This window comes from Epinephelus lanceolatus, chromosome 16 (assembly GCF_041903045.1).
Source record: "Epinephelus lanceolatus isolate andai-2023 chromosome 16, ASM4190304v1, whole genome shotgun sequence".
Taxonomy (NCBI): domain Eukaryota; kingdom Metazoa; phylum Chordata; class Actinopteri; order Perciformes; family Serranidae; genus Epinephelus; species Epinephelus lanceolatus.
In genome coordinates this window covers 12441471-12459945 of record NC_135749.1, presented here as the reverse complement: position 1 = coordinate 12459945, position 18475 = coordinate 12441471, and the positions used below count along the sequence as shown (strand labels likewise).

The following is an 18475-nucleotide window of genomic DNA, read 5'->3' as shown; positions in this document are numbered from 1 at the left end:
CAAAAATGCGGTCCAATTTGGCAACAAAGCGACAAGACATCTGTTATGTTCTGTTGCTCGGTGAAATCTATCAGCACTTCACTATCGCTTTCACATCTCATATTCTCAGTATTGTGTGACACGGATGAATATGGTGGATATGAAAATCAATGGCAGACGGAAGCCTAATTACATACTGTAAACACCAGCTTTATGTGGGTGAATTCTTGAGCACTTTGAAATCCGTTATTCTCTCAGACGTGCACACACATGATGTATGCCCACATACAATATATATGCATGCATATGCACCTGCCTACAACATTACTGTAATAAAGCAGTGGGGGGTCGTTTATCATCTTTACTAATCCTATGAGCGGAGATTTCCTCAGCTCTCGCAGCCAAATCCATGTTTTCATTTCCATATTGATTCCATTGTTTCTCTATGTCGTTACATTTCCTCCAATGTCTGTCTCCTGCACAAATTGAAATTGATCATTTGTGTATAGCTGCAAGAGTTAATCCTACAGATTGGCTCTCTGGGGGGTTGATTAGCTTTTGTTACTCTTTGATGCAACTGAGATTAAACAAGTTGATGTGTACAAACACACGTACACAAACAAACAGATGCGCACGTCTTTGTTACGAGCAAAGTCCCCTGTGTTATCTGAGTATATAGCACATTCCCTCGCAGATTCTCAGATGTGTGTGTTCAGAAGCGCACACATATCTGAGCACTCCCGCACACAATCGTGTTGCTAACAGGACAGGCTGTCATTAGCGTAATGTATTTCCTTATGAAGCCGTGGGGATGTGGCTGGCACTAAGGCAATGAGCTGTGATGGGACGCTAATGTAGCATAGCCCGCGCATGGCCCCATCATTCTCTACTCGCAATATATATACACACACACACACACATACCAACACACACACTGTTTCTCTCCATCTGAGTAGTCAACTGTAAGTAAACAGCCAAAGTCTTTTTTCTTGCTTTGCACCCTGATAAAGCTCCACTGTGCACCATCCTGCACGCACACACACACACACAGACACACACACACACACTGGCAGTGGAATAAGATAGTTGGTGTACTTCCTGTCTGTGTCACTGTAATCTGTTAATCCACATTATTCCGTTGTAACACTGCAATGTCCGTCTCTCACTTTCTCTCCACTTGCTCTGAGTCAATCTTTGTATTCTGACTGTTATTCATTGCTGCTACTTTTTTAAGATCTGGTTTTAATTTGCCTTTCTTTCTTTTCTCCCTCCCCCTTCCCCTTTTTTCTTTCCCCCCCCCCCCCTCCCTCTCTTTGTTGTGTCCACTTTTTCTCCTTTTCTTTCGGTTCTTTTTTTTGCAACTGTGACCGCCTGCACATTCACCTGTTGCCATTTCTGGAACTTATGTTTCCACACATCCCCATCCCCTCCTGTCCCCCCCACATGGTGGTGTGTGTATGTGTGTGTCTGTGTGCACATGTCCTAAAGTGTCCCAGCGGAGGCGCGTAGCCGACTGCTCCTGAAATGCTCCAAGTGTGGCGTGATCTCGAGCACCGCTCTGTCCAGCGCGACTGCCAGCAGCGCCATGTTAGTCCATCTTCATCTTTCTATTTTTTTCCTCTTCCCCCCCATTCCTCTCTCTGTCTCTCTCTCTCTCTGTCTCTCTGTGTCTCTTACTCTCCATCATCCTCTCTCTCTCCTCCATCCTTGTAATCTCTGGCTGTCAGTAATGATGCAGGATGACATTCAGACTTGTCTGGATGAAGAAAAACCAAACTAATGAAAGGCAAAGCACCTGCACTGCAAGCCGCCACTATTTAATGAGAGCATGTTTTGATCCAAAGTGGATTTTCCTCAGGTCTCACTGAGCAAACCTGACCTGTGTCAGACAGTGTTTGTGCTTCATTTTTAGAGTTTGTTTTAACTTGTTTATTGTGCAGTATTGCAGAGGCTTAACACATCAGGCCATTACAATGTCAGGGACAGTGCATGTGTTGCATTATGAAATGTGTTGCTAAACTTTCTGGCTCTCATTATAACATCTCATGTGGTGAACTGTCATCTCAGTTCCACCACCTTTAACTGGTGGTTACAGTGAACGCATCACATTTCAAATGGAGTTAAGGGATGGACTGAGGGAAAACTGGCAAAGCATTTAGGATAGCTAACATAATCAGCTGCAGGTTTTTCAATCTTATTGTTTAGAGCATTTATTAGAACTGTCACTGCATGTCTAATTGTGCAGAGTGCCACACTGCCTGTGGAAACAGTTTGTCTTTTGTGGCTCTAGTGGAAGATTTGTCACATTGGTATTACAAACATGAGGCAGAGAGTTTGAAAGGTCCAACAAAACATGATACTATCTAGTGTTTTTGCAACTTTTCGTCCCATATTAAGGATTAAAATCAGAATATATTTGCCACAATTTTAAATCTACAGAGCTCCCAAAGGGTCACAACAAGATTATGTGTGTGTGTTCACTCACACTTTGCGTTAAACTCGCAATATGTTTGTGCTCTCTGAAAATACATTTTGCATTCTCTCGCAATACTTTCCTCCTTCCATTCCTTCTGAGCCGTGTCTATTTCAGCTAAGCTGCTGCTAGCACAGTGGCCTAGTGTGGCTCAGCTCAGTTAATTTTATTTTGCACTGGGCATTGTTATGTAATTTTTCGATTATATACTTAGACGAATTCTTAGATCACAGTAGCTACTGTAATACCAACGCTCATTCATTGACACTGCATGCTTGTGGGCTACTGTTGGTTACAAATGCAGCAACAATGAGACTCAGTCAGGTGCAGATAGTGAAACACAGAAACAAGCATTCAATCAAAATCTTAAGTAGCAGTGCTGCAAAAACACCAAAAGTTAAAGTGAGATCTTTCATGCTATCTCACTAATTAGAGTCGAAAGGAGTCAGACCCCTCCTGTTACCTGCAACCTGTATGTGGACCTATGTGTAACCTTAATTTCTCCAGTTTTTCTATCTTAACTGAACAGTTTACTATCAAACGCTGCAGTTTTCATCTTGCGCACTGAAGGGAAACTATTGCAAAGGAATGCAAAAGTATTGCAAGAGAACGGAAAATTTAGTGGGAGAAAACCAAAGAAAAATCTCGTCATGATCGCCATTAGTGATTTCTACGGGGCTCTGTACAAATCTTCACAAATCTTCCAACTTTATGGGAGTGCATTACAAATTTTTGTGTTTTTCTCTCCGTCATACTTTCAAATACACATATCCAAACATTGCAGCGACAAAATCCTCTGACATACTTTGTGTCGCTGTAAGAGATCATTTAGAATTCAAAATAAAGTAAGGTAATGCAACGTGGAAACAGGCTGCACCTTCTTTTTATATGCACTTTCTGAACTTAAAGTATCACACAATCTCCCCACCAGCATCTAATGGACGTTGATATGCTCGAAGGTGACACTATAGTCTAACAAGAGAAAGATCAAAGACCAATTTCTGTTTGAAGACTTTATTTTGGTCCTCTCAGCGAGAGCTTCATTGTCATGGTTTCATATTTGCAGCAGCCAGGCTGTTAATGAAAGACCCTCCTCCCGTTTTACTCTTGTAAACAATCCTGTGCATATTTAACTACGTCCTTGTGCAAATCTTTCATTATGGCTTTGTGTTTACTTTGGAGGAGAGCTCTGTTTAAAGCAGGAACTCTGGTCTTAGTTGTGTTGTCGCATGATTGGACGCTAATGGGATGAGATTGCCTATTTGCAGTAACAAGTTTGTATCAGTTTCTTGTTGTCACTGGGAAAACACGGAGGCCATTATTGACTTTATTTCACAGAGCTTTGCTGATCTCAGATCCACCTACATCTTTGCTGAATACATATCAGTAGCTTTCAATGTACTATTTGGCTGGAAGGTCCTTCAAATAATCTGTTTACCCATACTGTGAAAAAGCTCTGAAATAGCAACAACAGAATACAAGAATGCAGCTTAAATGTTGCTGGTATTAAACACTCCTTTATTCTCTATCTATTCTCTATTTATAAATAAGCGTCCTGATAAAGCTTTAAGACTATTTCCTGGGAATTTACTTCCAGAAAGAGATAACCAGCATTCGAAGATTGTGACAAAGCAAGCTCTCCACATTACTTTGCTCCCAAATGACTTTGTAGCACTTTGAAACAGAACAGCTTATTAAAACACACTTATTATATATGATGAGGTACACTTACAGTATCAGAGTGTGTCTTTTCATATAGCATGCAGGCTATAACCAAGCCATACTGTAAAATCACAGTCAACAACAGCTGGAAACTTTACACATTAACAAGAGGGCAGCGCAGCTTTGCCTTTATGGCTCTGTTTTCTCTTTTCGTCATCGCCTTTGGACATGCACCTGTAAAGGGACGGGCATATTTCTCAGCGTAGCCAGACAGAGCTGTCCGTCTGTCAGACTGACGGTTATAAAACCAGGAATATGTGCTCAAACAGCATGAACATTTTAAATTGGTGTCTGACTCCATAGAGTTACAGATGCACACACACACACACACACCACCACACACACTCCTTCTCCAGAAAGCCCCCATGTCAGTACTTGTCAATGGCCTGTCTTCCCCCTCCTTCTTGGCCCCCCTGCCTATCGTCTCACAGTCCACCAGCATGACAATTTGTGCACATCAACCATGTAATTGTGAGCAATTGTCAGTCTCATAACTATCTACATGATTACACATCATCTTCCACTTCTCAGTTGGAATATTAAGTGTGATACAAACCTCAGTGTGCCAGTCAGTTTCAGATTGCCCACCATTGAATCTATGACTGATCTGTGTGTCGGGGGGGAGAAGTGGAGTTATGGGACTTAGCAGAGCTGGCTGGTCCGCTTTGAGACTGAACCCCTTGTTCCTTCTCCCTCTGCGCCCCTCCTCTACCCCTCTCTGCGTCTGCCTCCCTTTCTCTTTCTCTGACAGGGCGTCTCTGTGGAGTTCCTGCGTGGTTCTTCCCCTGTTAGCGTTAACCTGGATGTCAGCGGTGCTGGCCATAACCGACCGGCGCTCCACACTCTTCCAGGTGATGTTTCTCAGCAACACTAGCACACGCTCACATGCTGTAACCTGTAACACAAACATGTAGCTCCTGTGATGCACCATAGAAAGCGGCTTTGAAATGGTGTACAACACAATAAAGTACAATTCTGATCATCACTGAAAAAGTATGACACAAAGAAGCGTACAGTGTGTCAGGATCATGAGCACAGACACAGTGTATGAATGAAAGTATGAACGGCTACAGTGATTTATTATGAATAAACATGACTTGGCTGACTCACTTAATTCCCATATCAGTGTTTCTCTAATGATTACTGAGTCATTTCACTCCAGTATTACAGCAATGCTGGATATGATAACACAATGGTTTGCAAAGCAGGTGCTGCAGAATGCCACAAGATTTTTTTTTTCAAGCACTTTTTTACCTTTCAACTTTTCACCACATCACAAAACAAGGCGACATTTTTATATTCCATTTTCAACTGTATCAAAAGAGGGGAAAAAGTCACCGTAACAAGATGCTAAACACTAAACTTTGCAATTATACCACAGCTGAGAATGGTAATGATGCCTCGGGGTTGCTGGTTGTCATGGCAACGCGACACACTTTCTGGCTCGGTGAGTTTTCCAGGTGCACACAAGTCAGAAATAGCTGACTGTCAGAGCAGTGATGGAAAGATTTGTCGTTGTAGCCTGCTCAAAGAGAAATGCCGTTACATCTCAGCCCTCAACGCAGTTTGAAACAGCTCAACCTTCCGGCCAAAAGAACTAAGATCAGTTTGTAGCATGTAAGCAGCTGCGAGCTTACAGCTTTCTGTGGCGAGGAGAGGTTAGCTGTCCCACAGTAGATGCTTCTGTTGTTGGGAAAAACTGTCAAATGCAGCCGTGGTGCCAAATATTGACATAAGTTGACTTGTGATATGTGTGTAGAGGCATGGTCGTGGAGTCTGTGTGAGGGGGGCCTGGAAAACAAAAATCACTTTGAATGGGTTACTTTGCACAACAGCTGGATTCTCATGATATCACAGGATCAGACAAGAATTGGGGGATTACGAGATGATCTGGAAATCCATCTTATCGGACTTCAAGTAATGCATTTGTGTGTTAACCACAGTGGTTCTGACCAATCAGCGTGTTGTTAGGAGGCACTGGCAGCTACAGGCAAGGTTAGGGTGTGCCACTTTAACTCAGGGGCTTTCTGCTCCCAACATGCCAGCTTGTTTGGAAACTTTCTCCTATATTGCAAAAATAGTTCATCAGAGCTTATGAAAACATCTGAGGTGAAAAATGAGCCGTGCAGTTGCTAAATCAGTCTTTATATCAGATCATCTACGGTTAGTGTGAAAGATTTCCAGGTGTGCCAAGATGTTTTCATCCCAACTCATCAAATCACCGCTTTGTCAGTGGATCTAAACGTCAAAATGTGACGCGCTCGATGGTTCTAGGACAGTTTGTCGGTTTGCACTTCACGTTACGTGCATTGGGTCTCATTCATGAAAAGTGAGTAAATCTGTGTGTAGATTTGCACATAAAAGCCTACGCTACTAAAAACCTACTCCGGATTCAGGAACGCCGCGGGAAATGTGTGATGTGTGTATGATCATGAATGCCAATCCATCGTAAAGTGACAGCGCGCTCCCGGTAATCAGCAATTAGCAGAAATCCCCGCCCATGAATATCCAATGACAACCATATAAGGCGGTGTAGGTGCATCCAGTCAACTTGTCAGTCATGGCGCAAAGAAAGAAAGACAGAGAAAGAAAAAATAATTTTTCCGAAGCGGAGATCGAAATAATTTTGGGTGAAGTGGACTTAAGAAAAAACATTTTATTTTCTTCAGTTAGTAGTGGTATGACAGCGACAGGCAAAGCAAAGGCCTGGAGGGAGGTAACAGATGCTGTTAATGTTGTCTCCGTGGTTCAAAGAACCATGTCAGAGGTGAAGCGTAAATGGTTTGATATGAAACTGGAGGCAAAGAAATGCATAAGCGCACATAAAAAAAATACAGCGGTCACCAAACAAACAGAAGATTCATTTGTGGGGTTTTGAATGAAGTGGGAACAGGAAACCAGAGATGATTTGTGCGTAATAGATAAACTCTAAATCAGTGATGGCTGTCAGAATGTAGAGCTATTTAACATTTATTTTAACAAATGGTACAGATAACATATAGCCTGCAGCAGTTTTGTATGCATCGTCATCAAATTATTTGAATTTTAATAGCCTAAAGCTCTGTTTAATACAACGTAAATTAAACATTTTTCAAATCAGATTTATTCATTCAAATGATCAAAAAGACAAAAAAACAACAACAAAAAAACAAAACGTGTTGTCTCAAATAATTCTTTAAGCTGGCGCGTGCTCCTTCGTGGCTCCACCACCTGCTGCTCCTGCTGCCCCTGCTGAACCCAGGCACCGAGGCCGAAGAGGCTGTGATCCGGCTGTCCTTATGGATATTTTTCATCATTCAACATGTAGACCATGTACACCTGCTAATTGCCAACTAATTTAACTAAATGTGTTATATTTTTAATATTTTGTCATGTTTAGATTACGTGTTTCAAAGGCATCTATGTATTGTGTACATAACAGAGCGCAATACGAGTTAAAATTGTAATTTCCAATAGTGACAAGCAATATTTATGTGCTTTACTAAATTTACACAAGCACTACGAGTGGTCAGGAGCAGGAGTAGATTTTGTTAGTAGCTACGAAAAGATTGGAGCTACTGAAATATTGATGAATACGGACATGCACGTAAATTTCAGTCTGCGAACAGTTTACACACAAATTCCTTCTGCTCACATTTCATGAATGAGACCCATTGTGTCTTTTCAAAATACGCTTCTGCTTGTTACATGCATACAGTCTTTCTCTAAATAAACTTAAAACGTACATAAAACATCTCATTTCTACATTTATTTTCTGAAGTTCAGGTAACAAAAGCAAGTGGTTTGGTTTACAAAAAACATCATGGGTTTGCTTAATAAATACGGTTGTCACTAACGTCATGTAACATTAAGTGACATATGTTATGTGACATACATCACTACTGTAGCGTGTTACACATTTTAGCACACTACTTTTTTATTAAAATAACACAGCTGCCTTTTGGTTTCACACAGGAATAGAACAGCAGGCTCCCAGGTGAAAGTCCCGAGTGTGTTTGACCAATCCTACCCCCATAGGGACTTTGTCCCTTTTTAAACTACAGTAGTTGCCGGCAGCATTAAAAACTGCCGCAGGCTGGGGCGTTTCATGATGCCACAAAAGGTGCCTTTGTGCGTCGCTATCTGACGTGGATGTCCATTGACAAGGTGATGGTATTTGATGAGTTGAGTTGTTTCCTGTTGTGTTAACAATTGCTGATGCCCGGTGTGTATCATACTGCTGCAAAAGGTGTCAGTATCTGACACTGTGATCACTGACAGAGCAGCAGTATTTGATGAGTTGGGAATGGGAAAAGGCTGGAGAGTCTGTCTATAGTAGCCTGACCTCAGCTTATGCAAAGGGTGAGTGGACGCCTCGTCTCTCGTAACGCAACAGGATGCTTCCTGAATGCATTGCACAGCTGTTTACTTAGTGAATGGGAAGCATGGAAATGATGGATCCTGTGGACACATGCCATGACACACAGCAGGAGCTTTTGGTTAAAAACAACAATAGCAGCTCCTCAGGAGGGTAACATAGACGCTGCTATAGTATAGCTATAGAATTTCTTCACTGGAGGAAGAGCAAAGAACGGCATCGAAGGCTTTTCTAAATGCAAAAGATGTTCTTGCTCTTCTCCTGACTGTGATAGTTGGTGATAGACAGATGATTCATCCAATCAACTACCAAGTATTTTTTGAAAATGCCTGCCATTTTCTAAACAGTTTCCAATGATTGCTTCTAAGATTGTCCTGTCTAACAAACTCTTTTACGTGTCAGGTTAATAAATTGTTTGGGAACAACTGCAATAAAATAAAAATGTGCAAAAATTCACAAGTAAATCTTGCTGGTCTCTTTCAGGTCCTGTTTGCTGTCTTTGACTCTGTCCAAGGTTTTGTCATCATCACCGTCCACTGTGCAATGCGCCGAGAGGTGAGTCTGGTCTCCTTTTGCTAAGCAGCTGTACTGTATGCTGTATGCATCCCAGACATGTTGAGTTCATGCATTTATAATTCAGCACCACCGCAGTGACCTAAGCGACACTCACACCCTTCGACAGGTGGGATCTGTGTTCGCAAATGTCACATTAGTTTCCGGGTCAGTCTGAGGTCATGGCAGAACACAAGCGAATCAGACATGAGGAGGGATTAGCACAGTATTTATGTCCTATGTTGCAGCGCTTCTTCTCCATAATGCAGTATGATAGTGAAGTATTGTCCGACTGATCCAAGGCTGCTTTAAGGAGCTTACTGAGATGCTGTATGGAATAAGACGATAAGTCTCTAACTAATACCCTCTAGTGCCATTTTGCCACAGGCTTTGCAGTGGCCCCCTGGGATGCTGAATTTCAATCTCATTGTGCACATACATGAAGTCGCGCCCTTGAGACAGACATTTCCAGGCACACACGCTCATTTTTCCATGAGCTAACTCCCTACTGCACTCACTACAATTAATGGATTTACAATGTCATCATTTTTCCATAGCTGTAAATGTGTTGCTGATGCATGTACACCACACACAGCCCTGCCTATATCCAGGAGATCATTATGATATTGAATGCACTGCATAGTGTAAGTGAATTCTTAAATGCTTGGAATGCTTAGCTGCATTAAATCAATATCACAAAAGCGGCAGGGATCAGGGTACAGTAAATCCAGGAATTATTTATTGTAAATGTATGAAAATCCCCTGCGTAAATCCTTCGTAGCTACTGAACAACAGGCAGAAGGGAGAGCCATACCAGAGGGAGGGAGGGGAGGAACAAGGGGAGAGTGAGGAAGCATTACGGTGCAAAACACGAGAGGAGGCGGCACAAAGTGTGATGTTATGTGAAGTAAAGTACAGACACAAAACGTGCCGGTGAGCGTCGCGCCATGTAGCGCTCCTCGATAGCACCAGCTGTGTGTAAGGGCGCGGCAGCGAATGAAAGGACGGCAGCGTTGGCGGCACAGACGGCCTGCTGAGATCAGTCGGGGAGCAGATGAACATGTGTGCATTGTGAGGTGTTGTGATTAGGAGGCAGCAGGAGAGAGGAGTCGTGAAGGAGGGGTATACTGCGAGAAAGGGTGAGGGAGGGACTTTGTTAAGTGAGTAGAGATGAAGGGGAGGAAGGAGGGTGGAAGACAAATTGCGTGCAGAGATCTGTGGGAGAAAAAACATGATTCAAGAGCGAAGCAGGGGCTGGTGGTAGGGGAGGATGAAATAGAGAGGTAGGTGGGGAGAGAGGTACGGACACATAGAGGGGGCTCTTCACTTTGAAGTCAGAATGAGCTGCACTGCCAACACACACTAATGGGAACGAGAACAAATGCCACCGAGGATGAGCATGGACATAAAGAGAAGAGACGGATGCAGGGAAACAATGCAGGCAATACCCATACCCATGCAGTATTAATCAGACATGGATTCTACTCCAATCCTCTCCATTTGTAGCGGCACACACACATAGATGAGACCACCCAGTGAGAGTGAAGATGCTCTCGTTCACTCCTCCACTGCTTCTTACACAAGCACTCTTGTTTCCACCCATGAGATTCTTATGGGATTTGACAGCGGCAACATTGAGAAATGATGTTGCTCCTCAGCAAGTAACCAGGGTATCTATAATACAGAGCCCGACGGGGGGAAAGAATCTCAGAGTTGGCTGAGAAACATAATGCAGGGATCCATTTGATTTGAGCTGTGTTGGGAGAACTCCTCCTTGGACAGTAGGTTTGGGTGTGTGTTTGCCGTATGTGGGAGGATAAAGAAAAACAATATGACACGCGGAAGGCCCACGGGTCGGAACATCTATATACCGTACTGTTGGTTTTAATTTGGGCCGAGCGCCACTGATCTCACAAGGCTCAAATAGGCCACTTTGAAGAGCTGCTGTGTGCTCTCTGCACCAATCCTCTGACTGTTACATAAGCTACAAGCTGAGCTACTTTGCGAAGAACATAGCTTTTCCGTTTACTTTGCCATTTTCACATAATTTAGTATTCACTGAACATCTGTCATTGCAGCGATAAAGACGGAGAATATGAAATGTCTGAGGGAGTGAGTTCCCCCATGCTCCAACATTTGCCAAACTAACTTAAGTAAAAGTTCCTCCACTAACTTCTCTCCTTTGCATCCTCCCTTCCTCTCCTTCATCATTCTTTCCCCGGCTCCTACTTCTCCTCTCTGTATTCATCCTTCCTCCCCCCCCCCCGTCCCTTATTCCCCCCCTTCAGGTGCAGGACGCGGTGCGCTGTAGGATGGGGGGATGTAAAGACGACAGCGAAAACTCACCAGACTCCTGCAAGAATGGACAGGTGCAGATCATGGTGAATAGCATTTCATTTCATCCCACATTGCAGTCCATTAGCCGCAGGACCAACATTAACCAGGCTGGAGCTTTCTGCAAGCTTCAGCTCCAATAACAAGAAGCATGATTGCCATTACTGTAGCAATCAAACTCATACCTCGCTTTCTTCTTTTCCTTAAGCATTTTTTTTACTTCATTATTGTAAATGCATTATGCATCTTCACATTTAATTTTCCCCAAAATGTTTGATTTCACTCCTTATAGAAATGCAATTTCACTCCCAGCCTGAAACTAACTTTAAATAGTGCTACATATATAAGTGCACATGAAAAGTTGTCGAATACCACTTCTGTAACAACACTGCAAAAATTAATATCAATGCGTTTTTGACATTCACAATGTAAGCTGCCCACAGCATTTCATGTTTCACTAAAACATACACCTCAGCACTTTGTATTTACTTTTAACCTAAACTTCTCCCTCTTTACTTGAAGAGCGCAGAGCTCCCGTAAGGTTATTGTACGTGTTCCAAATGTGGCTAATAGTGTGATAAATCATACGGACTTGAACTGCCGTGCCAATGTCAATACGGTCACACTGCTACTACGAGAGCATGAGCGAGTCTCACAATGCCATTCCCTTTATTTCTCCCTCAGACCTGTTTGCAGTAACGATTATGGCTTTCTGAACGCCCCTCTGAGGTTATCAAGATTAAACTTTGGAGCCATCATTCTGCTCGGGGAAGCCATTATGACACATTCTCTGTCTCTGTTTTCATAACCGAGAGGAACATTTATAGTCTAACTGTGCTTATTTAATTTTCGGTTAAACATATTGTTATAATACACACAGCTCGTTGCTATGCCGACTAATGCTCTATTAAGAAAGGCAGCTGGTAAACCTCAAAAGGGGGAACTGTAATGCTAATTTTTGGCTTTATATTTGTATTTTGCGCTTCTACTGGAACATGTTTGTGTGCTTTAATGTTTAAAAAGACATTATTTCATCTTACTGTCTGGGCTGAGACAGCTGTGTTCACCCTCACATCTAAGACGCCACATTATACTGGCTGTCTCTTGAAATACCCCTTCCCAAAAAGCGTAGTATGCTCTGATTGGTCAGTATTTCTGGGTCTTATGTATCTCGACGTCTCTGTATCGTCATTGCAGCCACAGGATGACTGTAACAGAGTATAGGGGCACTTCCTACTGTGGAAAATCAGCAATTAAAGCTTCACAGCTCAACATGTTCCAGCAGGAATATGATCCAAAATCAGGGAGAAATTAATATCACTGGCAACCATTATATGATTACATGTTTCCCTGATGTAAGCATATTTATTAAACACTTGCACATAAAGAAAGCTGTCACGAGCTGACATCAGAGTGTTTTGAAAGTAAGAAAAACAGAGACAGAGTTCATAACGTCTTAACATTCTATATATGACAGAAATAAAGGGAAAGCATCAGAGGTCTCGTTTATGTTTTCTCCTAATGTGTCTGACTTTGAAGAAATCTTGCACATATGCATGAAGGGCTGTTGAGTGAACGACACCATAACCTTGAGAATATTAATTGTGATGGATAATTTGGTGATGCTGCACCAGTTAGACAATATCGCCATTATAATTACTCTCAGGTGTTCTTGCTGCATTCAAAGGAAATCTCATTAGAATGTAGAATCCTTGACATTTAGAGACACCATAAAGATGTAAAGGCGTAGCTACGCTGTCTTGTTAAAGTTTAATCAAAGCCGTCTTTAGAAGAAATCATTTAGTTCATCTCTTATTAAAGCTCAGAGTAACATTTCAACTTTATGTTTTCCATTTTTTTTTTTTGTGTGTGTGTCACCATCAGAAGTGTCCAAATGTGAGCTACTGTGGGCAGCAGTGTGGCTCTCTGCGTTACGGCACAGCCATGTGCCTGTCTGGTTGCCACCCACAGCAGTTCCCACCGACAGGCCCCCAGGCATGCCAGCAAGCCTGTTGCCACAGTCTGCCCCGCAGCAACCACGACCACGGGCTGGAGCACAGCCACGCCCTCAGCCACGCACATGAGCATAACCCCATCCTGAACAATACCCACAACCACGTTCATAACCATAACCACGCCCACAACCACATCGGCAGCCAATCAGTATGTCACCTATAGAAAAGAGCCTGTCATTGGGAGAAGTAGAGCCCGTAGATGAAGAAAGGTGGAATCTGTAAAACAATATTCTGCAACAAATGCAAACAAATATTAAAGGAATAGTTTGACATTTTGAGAGATACACTCATTTGCTTTTTTTCTTAGAATTAAATGACAAAATAAAGACACGTCCTCATGTTTGTACACTAAATATGAAACTACAGCTGGTTAGCTTAGCACAGATAATGAAACCAGCTCCTTAAGTCACCACTTATCATGTTGTATCTTGTTTGTTTGATGTGTACAAATGTGTTTAAATGTTTTGACTAGGCGCAGTAACTTTTTGTAGTCTTGTCTTCAATGTGGGGTTACCACGACTTCACAAGGCCACTGCAGCCAGCCAGGAGATATTCCCGCACATAAGCCCACGTAAAACCACAATCTGTCATTTTGAACTTTTGGTTTGTTCATGGAATAAACAAACAAGATATAACCTGTTAAATACTGACTTTAGTGGTTGTAGTAGGCATATTCTTTCACGTTTTTAAAAAGGCCAGGTTAGCTTATTCCCACTGTTTCAACTCTTTGTGCTAAGCTAAGATAAGCTAAGCTAAGCCAAGCTAACCTGTTGCTGGCGGTAGCTTCATATTTAACGTACAAACATGAGAGTGGTATCAATCTTCTCATCTAACTCTGAGCAAGATGGTAAATAAACTTGTCTCAAAATGTCAAATTATTCCTTCAACCTAAAAAAGTCATTATTGCACCAAATTTATTTTTCTTTTGATTACATGTTGCACCTTTAAACCAAACTACAAATAGCTGTGATGTATAAATAGAAACTAGAACTGTTACTATAGTAAGATAAGCAATGCAGTTATAGTAAGCATTTATGAATTTTTAATGAATTAAGAGGATAATGGTTTCTTTAGCAGTCATTTCAGTCATGACCTCACCCAGGATGCTGTGTATTATAGGATGTTTGCTTCGTCAATAGTACTCAACAAGAGGACTATGTTCCCATTTGCTCTTTTTACAGAACTGTTCACGTTGATGACTCACTGTACTTAACCTGTGATGCTGTTGCAGAGCCAGTGTGTTATAGATAAAATAAAGATAATTTGTTTTTCTCAATTCGGATGGCAGAGAGAGACTGAGAGAAAGAGAGAGAGGTTTCTTTCATATCCTCATCCGTCCATTTAGCAGAGACCCATTTATGGTGCTGCGGGTGATTTGCGTACTAAGAGGTTTTCCGCTCCTCTGAGACCTTTACACATTCTCTCCTTCTCTCTTTCAGTTTTTCACCCCCACCATCCCCCCTTCCTCTTTGCCTGTGTGGCGTGCCCAAACTGTCTAAAATCTGTAGTTTATTATACAAACAAAGGCTTTTGTAAGTGAATCCCGTGGAGGACAGGAGGAGGCTCTGTGGTGAGAGAAGGAAGGACCACAACTGCATAGCAATGAGCTTCACTTTCACTGAAGTTTAGGAAACTTGAGTGGTGGCCATTTTGGAAACAACACTTCTTCATTGAGCCGACCGCTCTCTGGGTTTGGTGGAGATTCTTTACCCCAAGGACGAGTGCCACCCCTGCTTTCCTCGAGTAAATTCTAGATCAAAGCAAATAGATATATTTTGTAAGCTAATCTACATAAAATCTGAATATTAAGTGCAGTTTACGCTCAGTGTTGGTGATTTGGTCGCCGCTGTGATTGTAAAAGCATTTGGATTCTTGCGTCATAGATTTTTTTCCAGTCTAAGAAAAGCTCAGCCAGAGGACGCCAGAGTTTTGCTTCAACTGGCACAGCAGATAATAGCTTTGCTGCAGTGTAAATGTCGCTCCCTGTTTGCATTCAGATGACAGCAAGGTGACTGATGAGGCATACAGTAGAATTACATACCTGGCAAAACTCCACAGCGTTCTACTTGTCTCTGTCAAACACTGTATTTGGATCTGCTGCTGTGAACTGATACCCATCATGAGCAGAGTGGAAGTAGTGCGTGGCATCACACAGAACTGTCTTTGGACAAATTCACTATGAAGAAATGGAAATTGAACATTTCTGCTATGACTTAGGGCAACGTTTTTTTGTCTTGTTCACAGAGGGCATTACTAATTGACTGGTTTGTATCGTGTCACCATGGCAACAGATCCTACTCTTTTATTTTTATGTCAGATTAGAGCACCGGAGTCATTGGATTCAGCATAACCATTCAAGATCCAATCACTCACCAGGCCTGTGCTTCTATTAATGTGCTTTATGTAATGACTCTCATTGTGTCTCCTCTCTTTCTACCCTGCCTCGCTCTCTCAGACGGATTTTGAGAAGGATGTGGACTTGGCATGTCAAACAGGTGAGCTTTCCCTTCCACCTGATTTCTCTCTCCCTTTCTCCCTTTGTCGCCTCCTTTGTCCAACACAGGATTAACATTGCAGAGAGGCAATGGAGAGCCGTAACTTAGCCTGCCGCTGTGCATGTTGATACAATGACAGGAGATGATGTGCTTCATCTCGACACAGTCGTGCACAAATTATTATGCCTTATCAATCACACTGATTCTGCCCAATATGTGTTCAGCGAGCATATGTTTGGATGAGATTGTGTTTAATTGTGCATGATAATAACACTCCTCAGTGTGTTCAGACCTGTTTCACTCGCTGCTGACAATGGTCTTGTGTGTGTTTGGATGTGTTACAAATTTGCCACAATGTGTTGTGCTTTGAAATATTAACACAGTCACTTTCCCCCCTCCACCCTTGCAGAGAGAGGACACCCATGTAAGTTTTGCACCCAACTGACCTTCTAAACACTGCCTGGTCCATTCCCTAGACTTAGAAGTCCTATAGACGAATCCGGGTTGCAGGTGGAAGTAAATCAACCGCCAGTACTGCAGTGGCACATGTACATAACTCCACTACTAAAGCACTTTTGCCTTGAAAGTTGTCCAGGAAATCCTGTTTTTTTTTTTGTTTTAGTTCCATTATATTCAAGAGAAGGCAGACATCTCTATCACTGATATCTCCAATACTCTGCAACTCACACTAAAACAATCTAGACTGATAAATAACACTACGAGTAAGGGCCGTTATGTAGTCGACGCAAAGGCATTGGGACGCATCGAGATGCATTGGCCGCCATGATGCGTGTTTGCGTTTGAAAATGTGTTGTCCATTTTTTTGATACGCAACGCAGCGACGCGTGTAACACCATGTGTTGCCAGCAGGGGTGATAATGCATGTGATGTACTTGAAATTAACCACTTTTTGTTATTCACAGAAGAAGCAGGTATGAAATATGGCAGGTGAGGAGGAAAAACTTTGCGAACTCGTACAGGCACACCCCCATTTTTATCTCTTCTAGTTCTAGTGCCCTGCAATAAAATAGCAGTACTAGCTAGCTGGAATGTACCGGTGACTCTGCTACCCCCTATTGCACGAGCGATGTATTGCATTTCAAGTGTCGCCTTCGTTGCTTGCGTTCAATGTGTTGACATTGAAAGGATGTGAGTTGCTCATGTCGCTTGCGTCGCTTGCTTGCGTTGCGTGCTTCAACTATGCAACAGCCCTAAGAGGGAAAGATTTATTTTTGATTTTGGGGTGAACCGTCTCTTAAACTTTTCAGTGGAAATTTGGTCGAGTTTTAGCAAATGGTTAGACGTCTTTTTCTCGACTGTACTGTTATCAGCTGCTCCAATGATGGAAATTAAAACCCATAATTGACTTCATATCTTTACGTTTCAATCACAGAGGATTGATAAGCGACTGTGAAAGACTGAGCCGCCCAGGATGTCTCTTGCTACTTGGTACTTTGTTATGTTTTCTGGCCAAAATTCCATGTGTACAGTAACCACATTTTTCCGATTTTTATCAAATGCTGTATTTTTTCTGATTACAAAGCAAAAAATCATCAAGTTTGATTATTTAAAATGTGAGCTAGCAAGTGCTGTAATGCCTTTAGGTGTTTGCTGGCTTAATTCAACACAGCACTTTGATACCCAAACTATAAAGGACAGACAGGAGCAGTACCTTAAAGTTTTGCCCCAAAGGTTGTGTAATAATTACCTACATATAACCTTCACAATCACACTGACTACTTTCATCTGCCAGAGGTGGTGACTGCCAACGGCGAGTAACTCGAACATCTCTGAATTTGGTGTTGGTGTAAATGTGTTCAGTTGAACCATGCCACTGCAGTAATGGCGGAAGCCATAAGAGCGCAACCCATATCACACCTGCCAGCTTCGTCTATAAGTCATTCTCTGGGTCTCCACTGTTGGATGTGGATGTTAAAGGATTTCCAAAAACCTTGTCTAGTCCTTTCACATCACTTTGCACCAACAGGATGGTAAAACAAAGAAAACGCTGGAGTCTGTTCTCAGCTTTCGTCCTTGCTGGTATGCTCACACTCAGCAAGATCCAGCCTCAGTTTTTGATAAAACGTGTCGCTAGACGTGTTGTCACATCAATGCTGTTAACATGAAAATGCTCTGCGCTACATGCTTTGGTGTAGAATTGGATTTTGGGGGCCACAGAGTAAATATTGTTTCCTCTGATGGTGACAGAATGAGCATGATTTCCAGCATGAACCTCCAAATGGTTTGAGTTCTGTTTGATTATGATGATAGATTGATGTCACTTGTGATTAAAAATCTCTCATCAGCATGTCTTAGTTCATTTTGGAGTAGCTTTTCCGGAAATGTATAGCATTCTGTTTGTAGTTTTTTTCTCCAACAACTTGCATGAAAGCTAACCCAAAGCCACTGTAAGTAGTTTTATGTTTTGTTTTTATTTATGGTGCTATGAAATGAAAACAGGCCCTCATACAGAAATACACACTGATACACATAAACGCACACAGACTCACACAGGGAATAATAAGCTGGTGAGTAAGATATGGGCCAG

General features: G+C 42.2%; 1 protein-coding gene across 25 annotated transcripts in view; it reads left to right on the top strand.

Annotated features, from left to right (window-relative positions):
- adgrb2 (adhesion G protein-coupled receptor B2) overlaps positions 1-18475 on the top strand; it is a 285233-nt gene that overhangs the window by 243919 nt on the left and 22839 nt on the right. For 11 of the 25 annotated variants that reach the window (XM_078175975.1, XM_078175962.1, XM_078175972.1 and 8 more), the window contains 6 exons: positions 1468-1566; positions 4926-5025; positions 9015-9086; positions 11372-11464; positions 15888-15927; positions 16337-16351. In XM_078175975.1, coding sequence (XP_078032101.1) covers positions 1468-1566; positions 4926-5025; positions 9015-9086; positions 11372-11464; positions 15888-15927; positions 16337-16351 — 419 coding nt within the window. The remainder of the gene's footprint in view (positions 1-1467; positions 1567-4925; positions 5026-9014; positions 9087-11371; positions 11465-15887; positions 15928-16336; positions 16352-18475) is intronic. The other 14 variants (XM_078175977.1, XM_078175973.1, XM_033637949.2 and 11 more) reach the window with 5 other exon arrangements.